This window comes from Lygodium microphyllum, chromosome 25, assembly GCF_053477565.2.
Source record: "Lygodium microphyllum isolate KBCC chromosome 25, Lygodium_microphyllum_v1.1.10, whole genome shotgun sequence".
Lineage (NCBI taxonomy): Eukaryota > Viridiplantae > Streptophyta > Polypodiopsida > Schizaeales > Lygodiaceae > Lygodium > Lygodium microphyllum.
Genome location: NC_141159.1, coordinates 63,242,661 through 63,259,948, shown reverse-complemented (window position 1 = coordinate 63,259,948; position 17,288 = coordinate 63,242,661). Strand labels below are relative to the sequence as shown.

At 38.4% G+C, this 17,288-nt stretch overlaps 1 protein-coding gene across 1 annotated transcript in view; it reads right to left on the bottom strand.

Moving 5' to 3' along the window:
• Nucleotides 1–17,288, bottom strand: part of LARP1A (LA RNA-binding protein) — a 71,172-nt gene that overhangs the window by 21,280 nt on the left and 32,604 nt on the right. Inside the window, exon 12 of the mRNA XM_087666914.1 lies at nucleotides 15,333–15,396. Coding sequence (XP_087523040.1) covers nucleotides 15,333–15,396 — 64 coding nt within the window. The remainder of the gene's footprint in view (nucleotides 1–15,332; nucleotides 15,397–17,288) is intronic.

Below are 17,288 nucleotides of genomic sequence, written 5' to 3'. Positions count from 1 at the left end.
ACTGAAAGTGAATTTCCACAGATGACCCCACATGGACTAATCTCTTGAATATTTGTCCATCTTCACTTTGAACTAGTCTCTTCCAGGCTAGTTCTTCAACACACTTGTCCATATACACTTTCACAAGTCTCTTCCAGGCTTGTCAATCTACTGTGCCATCAGTCTCTTCCAAACTTATACTGGACCTTAACTGTCCAGTCCTGACTCACTAGACATTCCTGTCCGTTTCACAAACTGGCCATGCAACTCAGGCGTTTAGATTTCAAGAGGGATCCTTCCAAAAAGAAAAACCAACTAAAATATGTAATAAAGAAATCAACAAAAAGGTAATAGTTGTCACAGTCTTGTGACACCAACTGTAATGATATTCCAACTTCGAGAATTTACATAGTTGTACGTCCATAGGAAAAATGGCATGCTATTGAGAATTGGTCAAAGTCTCCAAGCTTTTATTGCAACAGAAACTATTTTAGATCTATAGCAGACTATGAGGCACTTCTATTGTTGTTGAGAATAGGGCAGATTGTTTAAGTTCAACTTCCCTAAACAGGTAGCAAGCTGAGTTGCTCAAGTCTACAAAGCCTACACTTCTTTCTGTTGATCTAAGGAAGAAGACTGAGAAACTGACTGATATTTACCAAGACAGCAAGGTACAACTTTTCTAAGGATGTCACTCAAAATATCTACCAAGATAGTAGTGGCAATAGTTACTATCGGTAGAATTGCAAGTAACCATGGTACCAAAACATTATCAACAACCATGGTTTATGATGCAAGAGATGCTTCAGCAAGGGTATTGCTCACATGGTTTTTATCCCTATCATGTACCACAAGGTAATATTGACTCTGAAGTGCCTATAGGAGGCAAGTGGCATCCAATAGCGATATTATGAGTATCACAACAGCTTTGGCATTCAACAAGTCAGTTGCTCACATGTTTGACATGATTGATGTGTTGGCATATGCACTTATGCATTTTGATGCAACCATGATGGCAACTAAAGTGATAGATGCCGTCCGGATAGAACGAGCACTCGTCAAACATTTGAGATCTCGTATGGATCAGTTGGTACACCCATGCGTCTTGGAAGCTCGCATCAATCTTTATAGTAATGTTGTTTTGCAAGAGGGTTTAGTGCATGTACATCACAAATATTGGTTGTTGAAACTGGTCTATGACTCACATAAAGCGGTAGTTTCTTCAATTAACACCTGGTCTTTACACATACACACATAAGTAGAGACCTCTCCCTCGCTCAACACCAGATTGGCCCCGAAGACCGGCGCCCCTCTTGGTATTTCTTTATCAATTAAAAGATGGAAATTTACAAAAACAATAATGTTCCAAAATATATAACCTATGAACAATTGGTTTTCATCTTTTCTGAGTAAATCCCAGCTGCATAAGAACAATACAGCATGTCTAGATCAACATCCCTTTTAGGAAAGCATTTTCTATGACCAAAATTCTGATTCCAATGCAGAATTGCAGTCTGCGAATCTCCGAATTCATTGTTCTTACTGTCCAGCATGTCCTAAATTCACTGTTCTTATTGTCCAGCATGTGCAAAATTCACTGTTCTTACTGTCCAGCACATTGTTATTACTATCTAGCATATCCTGCATTTTCTGTGACCAATACTCAATGATTCATGTACAGAATTTCAAAGAAAACATGTAAACGCCTCGAACAATGTAGTATGCTTAACAATTATGATATTCGCTTGTTTTCGAGATTTAATATAAAAGAGAATGAACACTTAAAGCTGAAAATGAAAATTACTCACAAAATTACAGCCATGAAAATGTAAAAGTAATGGAGACAAGATTGAGGGTTGAAGATGGATAACCCCCCCCCAAAGGAATGTATTTCTACTCAACCAAAGTCCCTTAGGGAAGAGCTCAGTTACAATCAACCTGAGAGTGAGGAGAAGTAATTCTCACTCTCACAAGATCATGCAAAGATATACAAACACACATGCATTATCTATTATGCGATTGAAATCTTTGGGCTTCAAAGAGAATATATTTATGATTAAGGAAAATCCTCAATTGACCTATCAATTCTCAACAAGAAATCAACTTTTGTAAAACTTTTGGGATTACTGCAAGGACTAAACTAGGTTATACCCTTTCACTAATTATTTTTTCCTACTCATTGACATAAAAAAAAGTTCAGTAAAATACATATGTCTTGAGAAACCAAACTTTTTACCTTATTAAGGATTTGATCTCTATCACATTTTGCATTACGATACATTGGTATTTTTTACCTCAGTTAGGTTGTATCATATGTAAGATGGGCAAAGTATTGTTGTCCTTAAACACTAATAGAACATGAATAGAGACCTTCCCGATAAATGTATATTTGACCCATTGTGAATATCCTCGGGGAGTAATCACCCATGAAAAGGCATGAAAAATAATAACCATATCCTAAAATAATCAAGATTGGCTAGGTGCCTTCATGAGGATTGATTCATTAGCTGGATTGTCTAATTGATTGAATGCTTTGACCTTCGAAGAAGAAATGATTTCTTTACAGTATGAGAAAAGAAAGAGGGGAAATCAGCCTTTCTTCATCGTTGATCAGCAATACATGGATAGGGCTTGCTTCTTGTTGCTAAAATGGAAGAAGGAGCTAGAGAAGGAGGTGCTATAATGAATTTACAGGCTTGCTGTCCTGTAAAACAGCAGTGATAGAAGAGGAAATATGGAGGAATTTGATAATGGAGAAGTGGGGGATGATGATGGGGATGGATGGGGCCAGTTTCTAGCTATCTGTGGGTGGTGTACATGAGTTTACAGCAAAGAAAAATGATCCTGAATGAAGAAAAACGAGCTCTTATTTATAAGAGAGGGAAGAGCTAGTACAAAAGGGGAAAGTGGAGTAGCACAAGACAAGTGTCCAGCCACATGTCATGAGATGTGACAAGTGGTGGGACACTTGGAAACTTGTGTGACAAGTGTCTTGATACTTGTCTCTTCTCTATGGCCTTCCTTTTTGGGCTGAATGCTGTCAAGAATAGAAACAACCAAATTTAGTAAGCACAGTCAGAATACAGAATTTACTATTTTTAGAATGACATCCCTATTTTTTAGGACTAGCATTTTTAGGCTAATTCGAGGCTCCAAAAATTTAGGGACCCCCCCAATATGGGTATCATATGAAAGCTTTTTCTGTGTACATCGCAAAAACGGTATCAGAATCTTCATGTGACTTTCCTATGCAAAGAAATGTGCATTTCAAGCTTTGAGCCCACACATGCACATTGTACAAGCATTTCATGATCATGCCATCTTGTTGATTGTAATTGTCTCTTCTGGCGGATCTAGCCCACACTTCAAGGCATCAATCCTTTCTGTGTGCGAGTCTAACCCTGATATGCGTGAGTTCTAGTCACAGGCGCCCAATCGGGCCATATAGGTGGAAGTGTGAACTATCTTTTCTCTAACCCACCGCGTGGGTCCACCATAACCTATGACCACTCATCAGTGGCCAGCTCCAATGCACTTTTCTTTATATCTAATTAGTGCAAAGAAAACAAATTTAATAAATCATTATATAGACAAATTAATGAAAAAGGATATAAATTCTGTTTCTATAGAGTTGTGACAAAACACAGAATTGTACCTTCCATGGAATCAGCCTATAATGTGAAGCATTTCCTCTGAGAATAGAGAGAGAGTTGATCAGTGGGAGCAAGCACTACCTCCGTACTTGAGTCAGAGACATAAAAGTACTCTCCATGGCTGATTTTCTTACAACAATCTGCCCTCAACTCCTCAAAACTCCATTCTCCCATCTACCCCTCATGCCTATTACGTTTTTTTTTATGCTCTCTTTCTCTCTCTCTCTCTCTCTCTCTCTCTCTCTCTCTCTTTTGGGAATTTGTGCCACATGGCATACATGTAACTAGTGACCCTTGCATTCCTCAAGTTGTTTTGAGCAACTTTTATCATTGTGACCACATCAAAAAGTGTAATGTCGCTCAGTTACGGTGACTTTTATTCCGTGAGCATTCTCACATATGCATCTTCTGTCTTGGCCAGGCTCATTGTCATGCACCATCTCCAATGGCTAAGCACACGGTCCCAAACCACTGGCATTCTATTTTTCAGTGCCCATTCAATATGGAACCGGTTCTAAGGCTCGGACAAACCATTGGTCCAATTTGTTCCAATGGCTGTCTCTTCTAGCTATACAAAAATTCCGGTTTATTCCAAGAGAACTCTCGGGATAAGAAGCAACAGAAACAAAAAGAAAAGAAAAATAAAATATTTATATAAGTAAATAAGAAAAACAACTGTAAAAAGTATCACCACCTGGTGACATACCCCCCTCTTGAAAGAAGCAAGCGACCTCGATTGCATGCCACACATACTAACGGATGACACAGGGCGATAACAAGATTCTCCATGTTATTAGTGTCATCGCATGTATCACTTGCTAACAGGTGACACGAGGCAAAGGTAGGAGTCTTTCCACTACCATTTGTGTCATTGCAAGTTCAAGTCTTACATAGGTGGAGGATTACATCCTGTATCCAACTATGATTACTAGGAGCCTTTCTAATATACATTTTTCTAGATGCAACATAGGGCGATAGCACGTATGCGCAAACTATTAGTGTCACAACGTGCATATTCATTCAACTGAAGTATAACAAATACAACTTCAAAGCATTGAGATTTCATTCAATGATACACATGTTAATGCTAAATGTAAACCATACAATGTGCATTATTCAATGAGATGCAATATTCAACTATACAATAGAGAATGTACATTGCTTCAAAAAGCATTCTAAGTCACTGTAGGTTCCAGTAAGAAAGCTTCTCGGTAAGGTTGCAATAACTGAGGCAAATCTACCAATTCAGTCTCTTCAATCCATTTGGCATTCATTGGTGAATAGTTCTTGAACTTCACCAAAAATCTTCTTATAATTTTACCTTTCACTTTCCTATCCTTATGTGCCTGGATCTGCTCAAGAACTAAAATCTCATCTAATTCCTCTACTTCAAGTTGTTCCTCTTAAACCATATCCTCTAGCACTTCACCAATAAAAGGCCTCAACAGGCTCACATGGAATGCATTAAGAATTTTCCAATTCTCTGGCAATTTCAGCCTATATGCTACGTCTTGATCTTCTCTAAGACTTGAAAAGGGCCATAGTAACGCATACTCAACTTTGGAAACAAACGCTCCTTGCCCTTCTGTTTTCTCAAACGTGCCTTTTCAAAATGCAATAAGACCCAATCATCGACGATGACTATCAACAGCTCTTTTCTGTTTAGCTTGTGACTTTTCTATGGCTACATGACCTTTTCATATGCTTCTTTCTAATCTTTTACATAATGATCTGCTTCAAAGATGTAATCTTTTCTCTGCAAAATGGAAGGCAATTTCTTTCCACCTTTCACAATCTCAAAAGATGCTTTGCCAATAGATGAGTGCACTGTATTATTGTATGCATACTCAACCAATGGCAAGTAGTGTTCCCAAGAAGTCTTATGATCCGAAACATAACACTTCAGTAGATCTAAAACAGTCGAATTTGCTTCTTCAAACTGTCCATCAGTTTGTGGATGAAAAGAAGATGAAAATTTAAGCGTAGTGCCCATGTTTTGAAACAATGCTTTCCAAAACAAGCTAGTCATTATTGGGTCTCTATCACTCACAATTGACCGTGGCATTCCATGGTACTTGAAGATATTTTGCATAAATATCTTTATCATGTGTTTTGACTTAATATTTTTCCTTACAAGAATGGCATGTGCATGTTTACTGAATCTGCAAATGATAGTCCACATTCCATCATTTCCTGAAGAAGCTCTTGGAAGATCAAAAAATGAAATACATGGCAATACTTTCCCATGGCCTTTTTGGAATAGGCACTGGTTGCAATAACCCTAGGGCCTTCTAACTATCAAATTTGACCCTTTGGCATACTGCTCTTTCATATCATCCAATTCATGGTGATAAGGAATTGAAACAGCTGACACTTGTGGTTTGCAAGATAAAGCATATGCAACTATATTCTTTTTGCCTTTCACATACACTATCTGAAAATGAAACATAGTTAGGAAATTTGCCCAACGCATGCGTTTCTCTGACAATTTAGCATGTGTGAGAAAGTATCTAAGTGTTTGATGATCCGTTTGCACTACAAAATCAGCACCAAGCAAATAGTGCTTCCAACTAGAGAGTGTATGGATCACAACCAATAATTCTTTCTCATAAATTTGGTAAGTCCTTTCAATGACAGAAAGTACTCAAATCTCGTATGCCACAACTCGGCCATTCTGCATTAATACAACACCAATGTTGTTTCCACATGCATCACACTGCACAGAATGGCTTAGACAGATCTGGCAAAATAAGTACTGGTTCTGTAGTCATTTTCCCCTTCAAACATCTAAATGCTGATTTCTCTTTGTCAATCCATTGCCATTTGACATCCTTCTTTTCAAGCACATGTAAAGGAGAAGCAATCTCTACAAAGTGTCTTACAAATCTTCTGTAGTAAGAGCATAGGCCAAGAAAACTGCGGACATCATGAACGGTTTTCAAGTCTGGCCAAGAGACAATTGCTTCTATCTTTGCAGGATCCATCTTCACACGATCTTTAGAAACTACGTGCCCAAGGAAGTGAATCTCTTCCAAAAAGAATTCACTCTTCTTACCATTAATGAGCAATCTGTTTCGCTTAAGCTCATTAAAAATGCAACTAGGTGTTTTCGATGCTCCTCTTCATTCTTTGAAAAGATAATCATATCATCAAAGAATGTGCCAACAAAACTTCGATAAGGGCGGAAAATTCTACCCATCATCCTGTAAAACGTAGCAGGAGCATTGGTCAATCCAAACGGCATGACTAAAAATTCATAGAGACCAAATGTCGTTCTAAAAGCAATCTTATGGATATTCTCTAGCTTGATTCTGATTCGATGGTATCCACTTTTCAAATCTATCGTGCTAAACATTCCTGCTCCCTGTAATCGATCAAGAATGTCATCTATCCTCTGAATCGGAAACCTATTCTTGATCATGTTCTTATTCAAGGCTTTGTACTCAATACACATTCGCCAAGAGCCGTCCTTTTTCTGAATTAACAACACAAGTTAACAAAACGGAAAACTAGTGGGCTGAATTAGTCCCTTCTCTAAAAGCTCATTAACCTGTGTCATAATCTCTTTCTGTTGCACCGCATTGACCCTATACAGTGGCCTATTGGGCGGACTAGTCCCTGGAATAAGATCTATGGTATGATCTTCAGGCCTCTCAAGGGGTAACTCTCCTGGTAACGAATCTGAGAAACAGTCATTGAATTTATCCAAGAAATCCCTTTTACTTTCATCTAGTACAGACACATTACTATCAACTTCATTAACTTGCTTTGCAAAAACCAAGTACGCAGAAATATGATTTTTCATTACAGAAGTAATTGCAAAAGCAAAAATAGCTAGGACAGACTTTCCTTTAAGCTTCACATCTAACACATGAATCTTGTCCCTATGTACAAGAGTAATCGTTCTATTGTAAGTATCCAAGATAGCGTGCTTCCTGGGCACCATGGGATACTCAACAGAACATCATAGCCCTCTAAAGGCATAATATGGAACTCCTCTATGTCCACATAGCCCTGAATATGCATAGGAAGTTTGCCAAGAATGGGGTTGACAGGTTCAGTATGTCCTAGGAATGCCAAATCAGCCTGTTCAACTGGTCCCATTTACTCGAGACGTATACCCAGCTTAGTTGCCAATGCCGGTGAGATAAAGTTTCCACAAGCTCCAAGATCAAAGAAAATAAGCACTGTGGAATCTCTAACCTTTCCTCAAGCTCTGCACAATTCTATAGCATCATCAGTTGATTAATCTCCCACCATATCAGGTACTAAGCCAATGTTGGGCTTCTTTTTACTTGGCGCATCTTTATCCTCCGCATCTTTAGAAGATTGCTGTGGGCACTTAGAAACAATATGGCCTTTCTGCTCACATATAAAGCATTTCCCAGCCATCATTAAAGCCTTTCTTTTTTCAAATGATTTGCCAAAAAGTGGCTTCTTCTGTTCTTTACCCTGTTTAAAAGAAGTCTGAGGTTGCTGCTGAAATCTTTTCTCCCAAAAAGACTTCTTTGTAAAGCTGGTCTTTTTTGGAAATTGCTTCTTCTTCTTGCCAGGATCCTGCTTAAACTGAAACTGAGAATCCTTCTTTTCAATGCCTTTAAATCTATCAACTTTTTCTTTCAACAATGCATTTGCCACACCAGCATTTTTAATTAATTGTATCATATTTGTAACCCTAGTCTTGGTACAATAATCCCTGAAGGCTTCGAGCAAGCCGCAATAGTACTTTTCAATTTGTTCTGATAGGGACACTGTTCTCTGTAAGAACTCACAAGCAAAAGTGCTTCACAAAATTTCTTATTGTACTCTTCTAAATTCGTACAATTTGCTGCGTCCAATTTATGCCATGCAATCATGACATCTACTTCAAACGAGTTGATTAACCATGAGGTTGCAAACAACTGTTTAAAATGGACCCAAGTGGCAGGTGCATATCCTTGCATCAACAATATGTTCCACCGCTGCAAAGCATTACCTTTCAAAAAAGTTGCAACCTTCCGCACCTTAGAAGTCTCAATAAAATTTTCTCCTATGTAAGCTGCATCAAACTACTGTATAAATGTCAAAGCTTTCAGCTTATCTTGAATACCATTGAAGGTTTCAAACTTTATTGCCTGACCACCCTCTTTATAGTCTTTAGGCTTTGCACTTTTTTGTGTTAGGTTGCCACAGAAAGGTGGCTGTAAAAAGGTGAGTCCCTTACGCGCATTATCAGCATTCATTTCACCCGTCTTAGCTACAATATGTCCACTAGGCTGAAAAAAACCAACGACTACATTTTGTACTCCAAACATCAAATAAGGACTCTATAGAGTCTAATAATCAGGCTGTAGACCAATATTAGCATAAAGTGGGTTCGTTGCCTCAATAGGCATCATTCCTGGTGGCCCTCTAGGCAAGTATCCCTAATAACCCATGGGTAATACATCCATTGCTTGAAAAACTGACCCACCACCAAAGTAACCAAGATAGGTAGCAAACTGAGGAGGAATAGCCTGTTGTGCCACTTCTGCATTACTGGCTTACCCATTCACTCCCTAGTCCTATGCTCGTGCTTCTTGTTGCACTGGACCTATCTCCATGATTGGTGTCTTTTCCACATGCTCACACACATTAGAAGTTTGCCTTTTTTAGCGCTCCATGGTATGATGTAATGACTTTACTTGAGAATCCTCATTATGTGACTTCAAAAAATTTTGCATCCGAGGATTCATTACAACCTGTTTGAAAGAGCCAACCATACTAAGAAGTTCTACCATAAACAAGTCCTCCTATTCTTACTCCTCATCCTGTGGTTCAATGTCGGTTCTAGAAGGTGCTCACACCTATGCACCAATACTCTCTCTTCAGTGTTTACGAGCAGAAAAACTCTCTTCTTCATGAGGGAGTTCTCCTTTGGCTTTATCCATTTCTGCCCTCTCTCTAGTCCTATAATCTTTGTAAAACCTATGTGTATGGCCTTTTCACCCAAAACTGTCTGAGCTTAAATTCTTACATAAAAGAATTCAAATCCCGATGATGGAACCATAAAACCGGTCTATAACTCACATAAAGCGGTAGTTCCTTCAATTAACACCTAGTCTTTACACACACACACACACACATAAACAGAGACCTCACTTCCTCGCTCAACACCAGATTGGCCCCGAAGACCGGCACCCCTCTCGGTATTTCTTTATCAATTACAAGATGAAAAATTACAAAAATGATAATGTTTCAAAATACATAACCTGTGAACAGTTGGTTTTCATCTCTTCTGAGTAAATCCCAACTGCATAAGAACAGTACAGCATATCCAGATCAACATCCCTTTTAGGAAAGCATTTACTGTGACCAAAACTCAATGGTTCATGTGCAGAATCCCTTTTAGCAACAGCAACAAAAGAAAAGAAAAATAAAATATTTATATAAGTAAATAAGAAAAGCAACTATAAAAAGCATCACCACTTGGTGACAGTTGTATCAATTCCCATGGCTGATGAAGTAATTCAACAAGATTTATTGCAATCATTGCTAAATATGTACAGCAATGAGTATAGCCAATCACTCTCTAATGGACACCCATACCTATGTGGACAGCAATATGACCATGGACAACATTCATATACTTCTCACCCATATGCTTCTCAGCATTCATGTACTTCTCAGCCATATGTTTCTTATGAGTACCATGGACATCAGTATGATTATTCTATTGCTGATCTATATAGTGATGTTGTGGGCAACATTGGGTCTACAACCCGTAAAGCTAGACAATTAAACAATGACCAGATCAAAGAGTTGAATTCTCAAGGGTTATGTTATAGATGTGGTGAACCGATATATTTTAATCACAAAGATATGTGCAAAGCAAATAATGCAAGGATATTTATGGTACTTGAATATTCAAATGAAGAGGATAAAGACAGTCATGCTAAAGATAATTTTGATGATGATCAAGAGGAAGATAAAGGGTTTACAGTTGCAATCTATGAAGTTTCTGATGAGGAAGACCATGACTATGGGCTTCAATTTGATTCAGATGCTAAAGACCATGACCATGGGCTTCTATTTGATTCAATTGCTTATGCTTTAGTGGATTCATTCATACATGCATATTATCTCATGAGTGATGATATCTCTGATTTCGTAGTCCTAATGCATGGACAAGATATTACATTTCCTTTTGAGCCACGAGATTAAGGACTGGGCTTAACTCTCTACGTGGACAAGTATTACTTTGGGAATGAAGTCCTTACCTTCAAGAATTTTGAAACAACTATCATGCTAACTAGTGAGCTTGGTTTCATTGAAGAGCTGATCTATATTTTGGACCAAATTTAATGCTGAATTAATGTCAAAGATGTGTGAGTCATATGCACTGAAAGTACTTAAAAAGAGCTTCGTCTAGAGCTATAGCATATCTGATTTGGATCAACCAATCCAAAGTTATTACAAATTTAGTACACTAAGGTCTGCAGTGGACAACATAGAGTCTCCATCTTGGAGAAGCTGTCAGAGATACGTAAGTCATATGGGCTGAAAGTACTTAAAGAGAGCTTCGTTTGGAGCTATAGCATGTCTGATTTCGATCGGCCAATCCAAAGTTATTACAAATTTAGTACACTAAGGCCTGCAGTGGACAACATAGAATCTCCATTTGGGAGAAGCTCTTAATGGCAACATTTTGGTCCAAGATTTCATTTTCATATTTCCCAATGATTGTCAATGCTTTGTACTTGATTCTCAACCCTCTAGTTGTACCTATTTCGTGGATCCTTGAAGATTAGGCCAATTTATTTTAGTCCACACAGTACACTCTGTCCCTTTTTACCACTTGGCAATTTATAATAAATCCTATTTTTGTTTTTGAGAACAAAAACATCCGAGTGGGGATGACAAGCGTTGAATTAAGGGCATATAAAAGGACAAAGGACACATGTACAGGTAATCAATTTCTACACAATAATACATCTTTGTCCTTCACATCTCTCAAGCTTCTCCTGTCCTTTTACGACTTTCAACCATCTCTCTTCTTATTTCCAATCTTTCTCTCTCCTATTCTAGTCTCTCTCCTCGTCTCTTTCTCTCTTTTGCATTTCTTTTTCTCTTTTGCAATCTTCTCTCTCCTCTTTCTCTCTCTCTAGTTCACTTATTCACATCAACAAAGACATCTAGCCCACTTTGTGAAGTGGTTGGTATATGGCCATAGCTAATGCCTTCAACGCTTGACTAAAGATTAAAGTTCTATAGAGTGCATGATATCCTCGTGTTATAAGTGAATTGGACACTCAAACTCATATTTAGAATCTGAATATTGAGTACCCGTCCACGTCCATACCAATAGTTTGTTGCATTTCACAAGTCAAATTGTAAGCAATTATTTTATTGTACATGTCATACATTGGGCCATCATTAAATGAGTTGTTAACTGGGAGGCACATGGGTGGATGCATTTATGACTAGCTAACCTACATTTTTGGTAGACTTGATTTGTCTTTTGATTGCTAGCCAACCTACTGCTTTTGAGGCTCCACTCTGGGCTATTCATAGCTCTCCTCTTCTATCTTATCATCTTGTCATTGTCTACAATCTAGTGGAGAAAGGGACAAGGCATGTCATCTATGAATTTTCTCTCATGTCATCTATGGATTCAATTGCCAATTCTTTAGCATCTCTAAGTTCTATGTTCTTGGGTTCAATGTTCTTTCTTTTCATTCCATTGAGTACTTGTGTTTTCATGCTTTCTCTTCCATTGTGCACTCTAAGACAAATAGACATTCACCAAACTTCTATATCTTTTGCATTGCAGATGGCAACATGCCAATTGTGTAATCAATCTTAACTGCTATTACAAGAATGATGAGAGAGTTATGTGGCTTACCCATACATAAAGTATCGCAGCCCATGATGATTGCCAAGGGATTGGTGGATGTCAAGTCAACGTCCTTGAGTGAAGTTGTGCATATAATTCAATCACTTGGTTTAGTGGTCAAAGTTCATGAGCACAAATTTTGTCGCTTGTGAAAGGCTCTTCATGGCTTAAAGCAAGCACCTTGGGCTTAAAATGAGAAAATGCATTCTTATTCGGGTTGTATTTGTTTCATAAACAGCCCAATTGGAAGCACCCTCCATGTATGTACATACATAGGACTCACTGTTCTTGATTCTTTATGTTAATGACATTACTCATTTCAAGACCATGTGAGCTCAATATTGCAGCATTCAAGCTGAATTCCAAGCTACAGCAAAGTTTTTACATTATAGGCCTAAATCATATTACATTACTTTTGGAGCATTCTGTTTGCACTTCCTTTTTCGGATTTTCTCTCTCTTTCTTTTAGTGGTTGGTTTTGTGTGTGTAGGTGCCTAACATATCTCTGTCATACTAGAAGAGCTCTTCACTCTACAATGTGAAAGTTGAGCACATCTAAGCAAAAGCCTTCACACAAAGCATCAACACATAGTCAAGCATGTCTTTAGATATATCAAAGGGACTGCAACATTGGGACTTTTCTATCCTCAAGGGTCTCATCCATATTAACATGTTTTCATGAGAGCAAATTGTCCACCAGTCGCAATTCCCTCATGCTTGGTAACTCGTGCATTTCTTAGATTAACAATTATACTTGTGAGGCTAAAAGAGGGGCAGCATTAACAACTACCAATCTGTCTGGCTTAGACACATTCTAGCCGATCTATGTGTCAAGCAATCTTCACTAACACCCATTTACACTGATAGTCATAGTGTTGTGGCAATCTCCATTTCCCTGCTCGCACACAACACATGGAGGTGCACTATCACTATGTGAAAGCAAGGCTTCATACTCATGAGATTGAACCGATCTATGAGCTTATACAAGATTATGGCAAATTTATTCACGAGACCTCTTTTTCAAGAAAAGATTTAGGTCTTGCACAAGGCTTTAGTCTTATTACCTTTCGGGGACTAATCTACCAATCATATATCCATTCGCATCATTCTATCCTAGTAGGATTGTTACATTACATGTTCCTCTTGCAATCACTCCATTGTGAACATGCTCAAACATGGGCACCTAGTACCCTCTTGTTGGGGGGGATAAACCATCCACCCAGTGCCACTACCTACCTCTATTAAAGCTGAACTTAATAAAAGCAACAGCAAAGACGAGGGGTTTTCCCTTGATGGGACTATCCTCTTAGGCATGGTACTTTTGTATATCAGAGATGTAGCTGTTTTTCATTCCTTCAACATTACTATGATTCCAACTATCTCTTGCTCTCACTCTCTGTGTTCTTGCTTTGCTGTGTATGAGTATGTGCACACTTTCGCTTTCCAGTAAATGAAGAGCCAAGACATGTTTCTTGAAAATGATTTTACAACTAATGCTAAAAAAAGCATAATCAAAAAATGCAAAATACATTGAGTGCATGACTTCAGGGTGCCAACACTTCCTTCTCTTGCAGTAGAACCAAATACAACAGCTTGATAAGCAAGATGCAAACCAAGCTTAGTATGAAGCTGATTAATGGTTCGTTGCATATTGTAATGACAACTTCCAATGGTAAACAACATAAGATAGAAAAGTGTTAAGCAAATGTGTTTTTTGAGGCAAATAGTTGACTGGATAGAGTAAAGTTTATGTGAGAAACACTATGGATTCTCTCTTACGAGAAGTTTAAAGAGGGGTAATTTCTAGTGTCTTTGCTACAATTTACAAAAGCTGGCAATGTCTATCAAGAGCCTTCCTCATACGATGAGCTATTTCAAGAATAGATGAACCTGAAACACATCATCTGGTCAAGTATGGACATTGATTTGCCTCTCCCACATTGAAGCAGTGAATGCCACAAAAGTGTTTTGCATATGAAACGTCCCAACTCCTGAAGTACATGTGCATTCCAAGAGGTGAGTTTTAAATAGAAGTGCAAGTGCAACTTCTGAAAAATATGTTGTAAGGGATCAATGTCAAGGTACCTTAAATAATCCTTGAAAAATGGAAATCTGTTTTGTGTGTTTCAAGGAGCATGGTGTTAAATCTGCATGCATACTACTTCCACTCCACAAGCTTCTGACCAAACTCCCAATCATCAAAGGGCGGAGATTCCTCTGTTTCAAGTGGAAAACCAAGCAGTCCACTTCATTCTAAGAATGATGAAGGTTGGAAGAAAGCTAGTGATTGTTTACATGATGGCAAGCAAGAAAAGGCAATCAGGTCAAGGTATTTTGGAGCACTCTTCTCCCTCTACTACTCCCACCTGTAGGGCCACTACTATCAAAAACTATGCTGCAGTGGGCGAACATCAGGACATAAAAATGGTGTGGTTCTTCGCACTAAAACATTGATTCAACAGAGATAACTTAATTAAAATGTGTCATGATGATCAACACACTTGATATAGACAGTTAAGGTGCAGCTGAGTGGTACCGCATTAAGGGCCAGCTGAGTACTTATCACATAACTATGAAATTACTTTGACCCAACGAAAAAAAAAAGAAAAATTCTTGTCAATAGTAATAGAGTGTTTCCTCCTCGAAAGCTTCCAATGTGAGCCTGACAACCAAAAAGAACTTGCCTCTATCTCATACACTGTACGTCGAGCTTGACAAGCAAGAGAATTATCAATAACAAGAGAGGGTAAGTGAGAAAATAGTTTAACAATTTTGATTTAGCATATGTTCTGGAAAGACTGATTCACGTATGTCTTTGATGTACACTGAACATGAAAAAGACAAACCTCACTTCGCCCAATACCGACACGCTTCCGCTCTGCCAAGCACCGCTTATGAAACTTCAAGTACCTGTTTGTAAAAACTCTCCATGGTTAACAAGAAAATCAATAAGAAATAAAACAGCACAGACAGCAAAACTAACACTCTCACATTGTATACATAGACAAGACAAACAACAAAACTTTCTATCATCATTATTCTAACTAATTGAGTTGTTTCAAAATTTGAATTTAGTTCTTTAAGATGTCTCACTCTTTCTTGTCCAGAACCTGTATGCTCTGAGATGATTACTTCCCTCATTTCAACAATTGAACTAGTTAAAGGCAACAAGAAACAAAAAGACAGGACACCTCCTCATACATAAGTACATGTTCAGCATATGGTAGAGATGCAAAAGCACATAATGTTATTGCACTTTCCTCATAACACACGATATAATATAGCAAAGTAAGGTTGCAATGATTTGATTCCTTCTATCACGTTCAAAGTAAGGCTTGTGTATGGCCTTTTGAAAAGGCAGCTTGAGGCTTTACCGTTGAATGATGCAAATCAGCACTTAGACTAAGGTCATGGAACATTGTTAGCATGAGCATCATTCATAAGCTTCTTGATAGGCAGGTGATTACTAGTCTTAAAACTCCTTGCAAAACACAAAGAAGGGTTTCCAAGCATCAGATCATGTGTTGAATTAAAGCCAGCGCAATACTTTGATACTTAATGAGTTTTTTAAAGTGATAATCCAATTTCCAAAGCAGCAGACCCACAACAGAGTCCAGAATATTTACCAATCACCCATTGATGCCAATAAGAACAGCAATCAGCCCAATAAAATTTGATTTCATCGGCCAATTTGTCTTCCAAGTATCCTTGAGCAGTTATTAGCCCTTAGACCGGCATTAATTAATTAATGCCAAGTCTCTAATGTTACCGTTGACATTAGTGGCTAATTAATTGGTCTAGGCCAAAATTTGACAACTGATCTTAGATAGCCTTCCAAGACTGATGCAGTTAGGACACCAAATGGAAAAGAGAAGAGAGGATCAACAAATGCAAGGAGTCAAACTCTAACAGAGCTCACAACCAAGAGAAGGACCAGCATAAAATAGAAGAGATGTAACAGCCCCCTCTCAGATCTTGGGGAGTGGCTAAAGACCCAACAATATCATATGATGGAGCATAGAAGCCTAAGACAAACGCTTATGAAAAGATCTGCTGCATTGTCCTCCATTGGACAATAAAACACCCCTAGCTTGAGCTTCGCGATCTACTCTCTCACATAATGGTACTAGACGTAAAAGTGTTTCGTGCGAGCATGTAAGATGGCGTTCTTTGCCAAAGCAAGAGCACTCTAGTTGTCCATGCAGAGTGCTATAGGTCTTATTTGTGGAAAGCCAATCTCGTCCAACATGAAGAGGCACCAAACCACTTCATGTGCGATAGAGTAAAGGGCATGGTACTTAGCTCTAAAGACACACTCCACAACATCCAACTGAAAGTAGAGGTTGGGATCATGGTGTAACCAACAAACCACTCTAAAGAAAGAACCAATCAACATGCTAGAATCAAGCCCTGGGAGCTTGATTCAAGCCATAAAGGACCTTATGAAAATTATAGGCATGGTTCTCCTTTCCAAACTCGTTGAAGCCTAGAGGCTAATCAATGTAAATCTCATCCTATAAGATATTGCTCAAGAAGGAAAACTTCAAAACCAATTGATAAACAAGCCAATGATGGTGGGCTTCAAGAGCCAAAAAAACCCAAATAGTAGTGATACGAGCCATCAAAGTGAAAGTCTTTAAATAGCCAACCCTGCCTTCTGAGCAAATCCCTTGGCAACAAGCCTCTCCTTGTGCTTATTTAAAGTGCCATCAACCAAATACTTGGTCTTATTGACCCACTTCACCTCAGCCACTTTTCTTTTGCCTAGATGCAAAACCAACTCCTGAGTCTCACTATGCTCA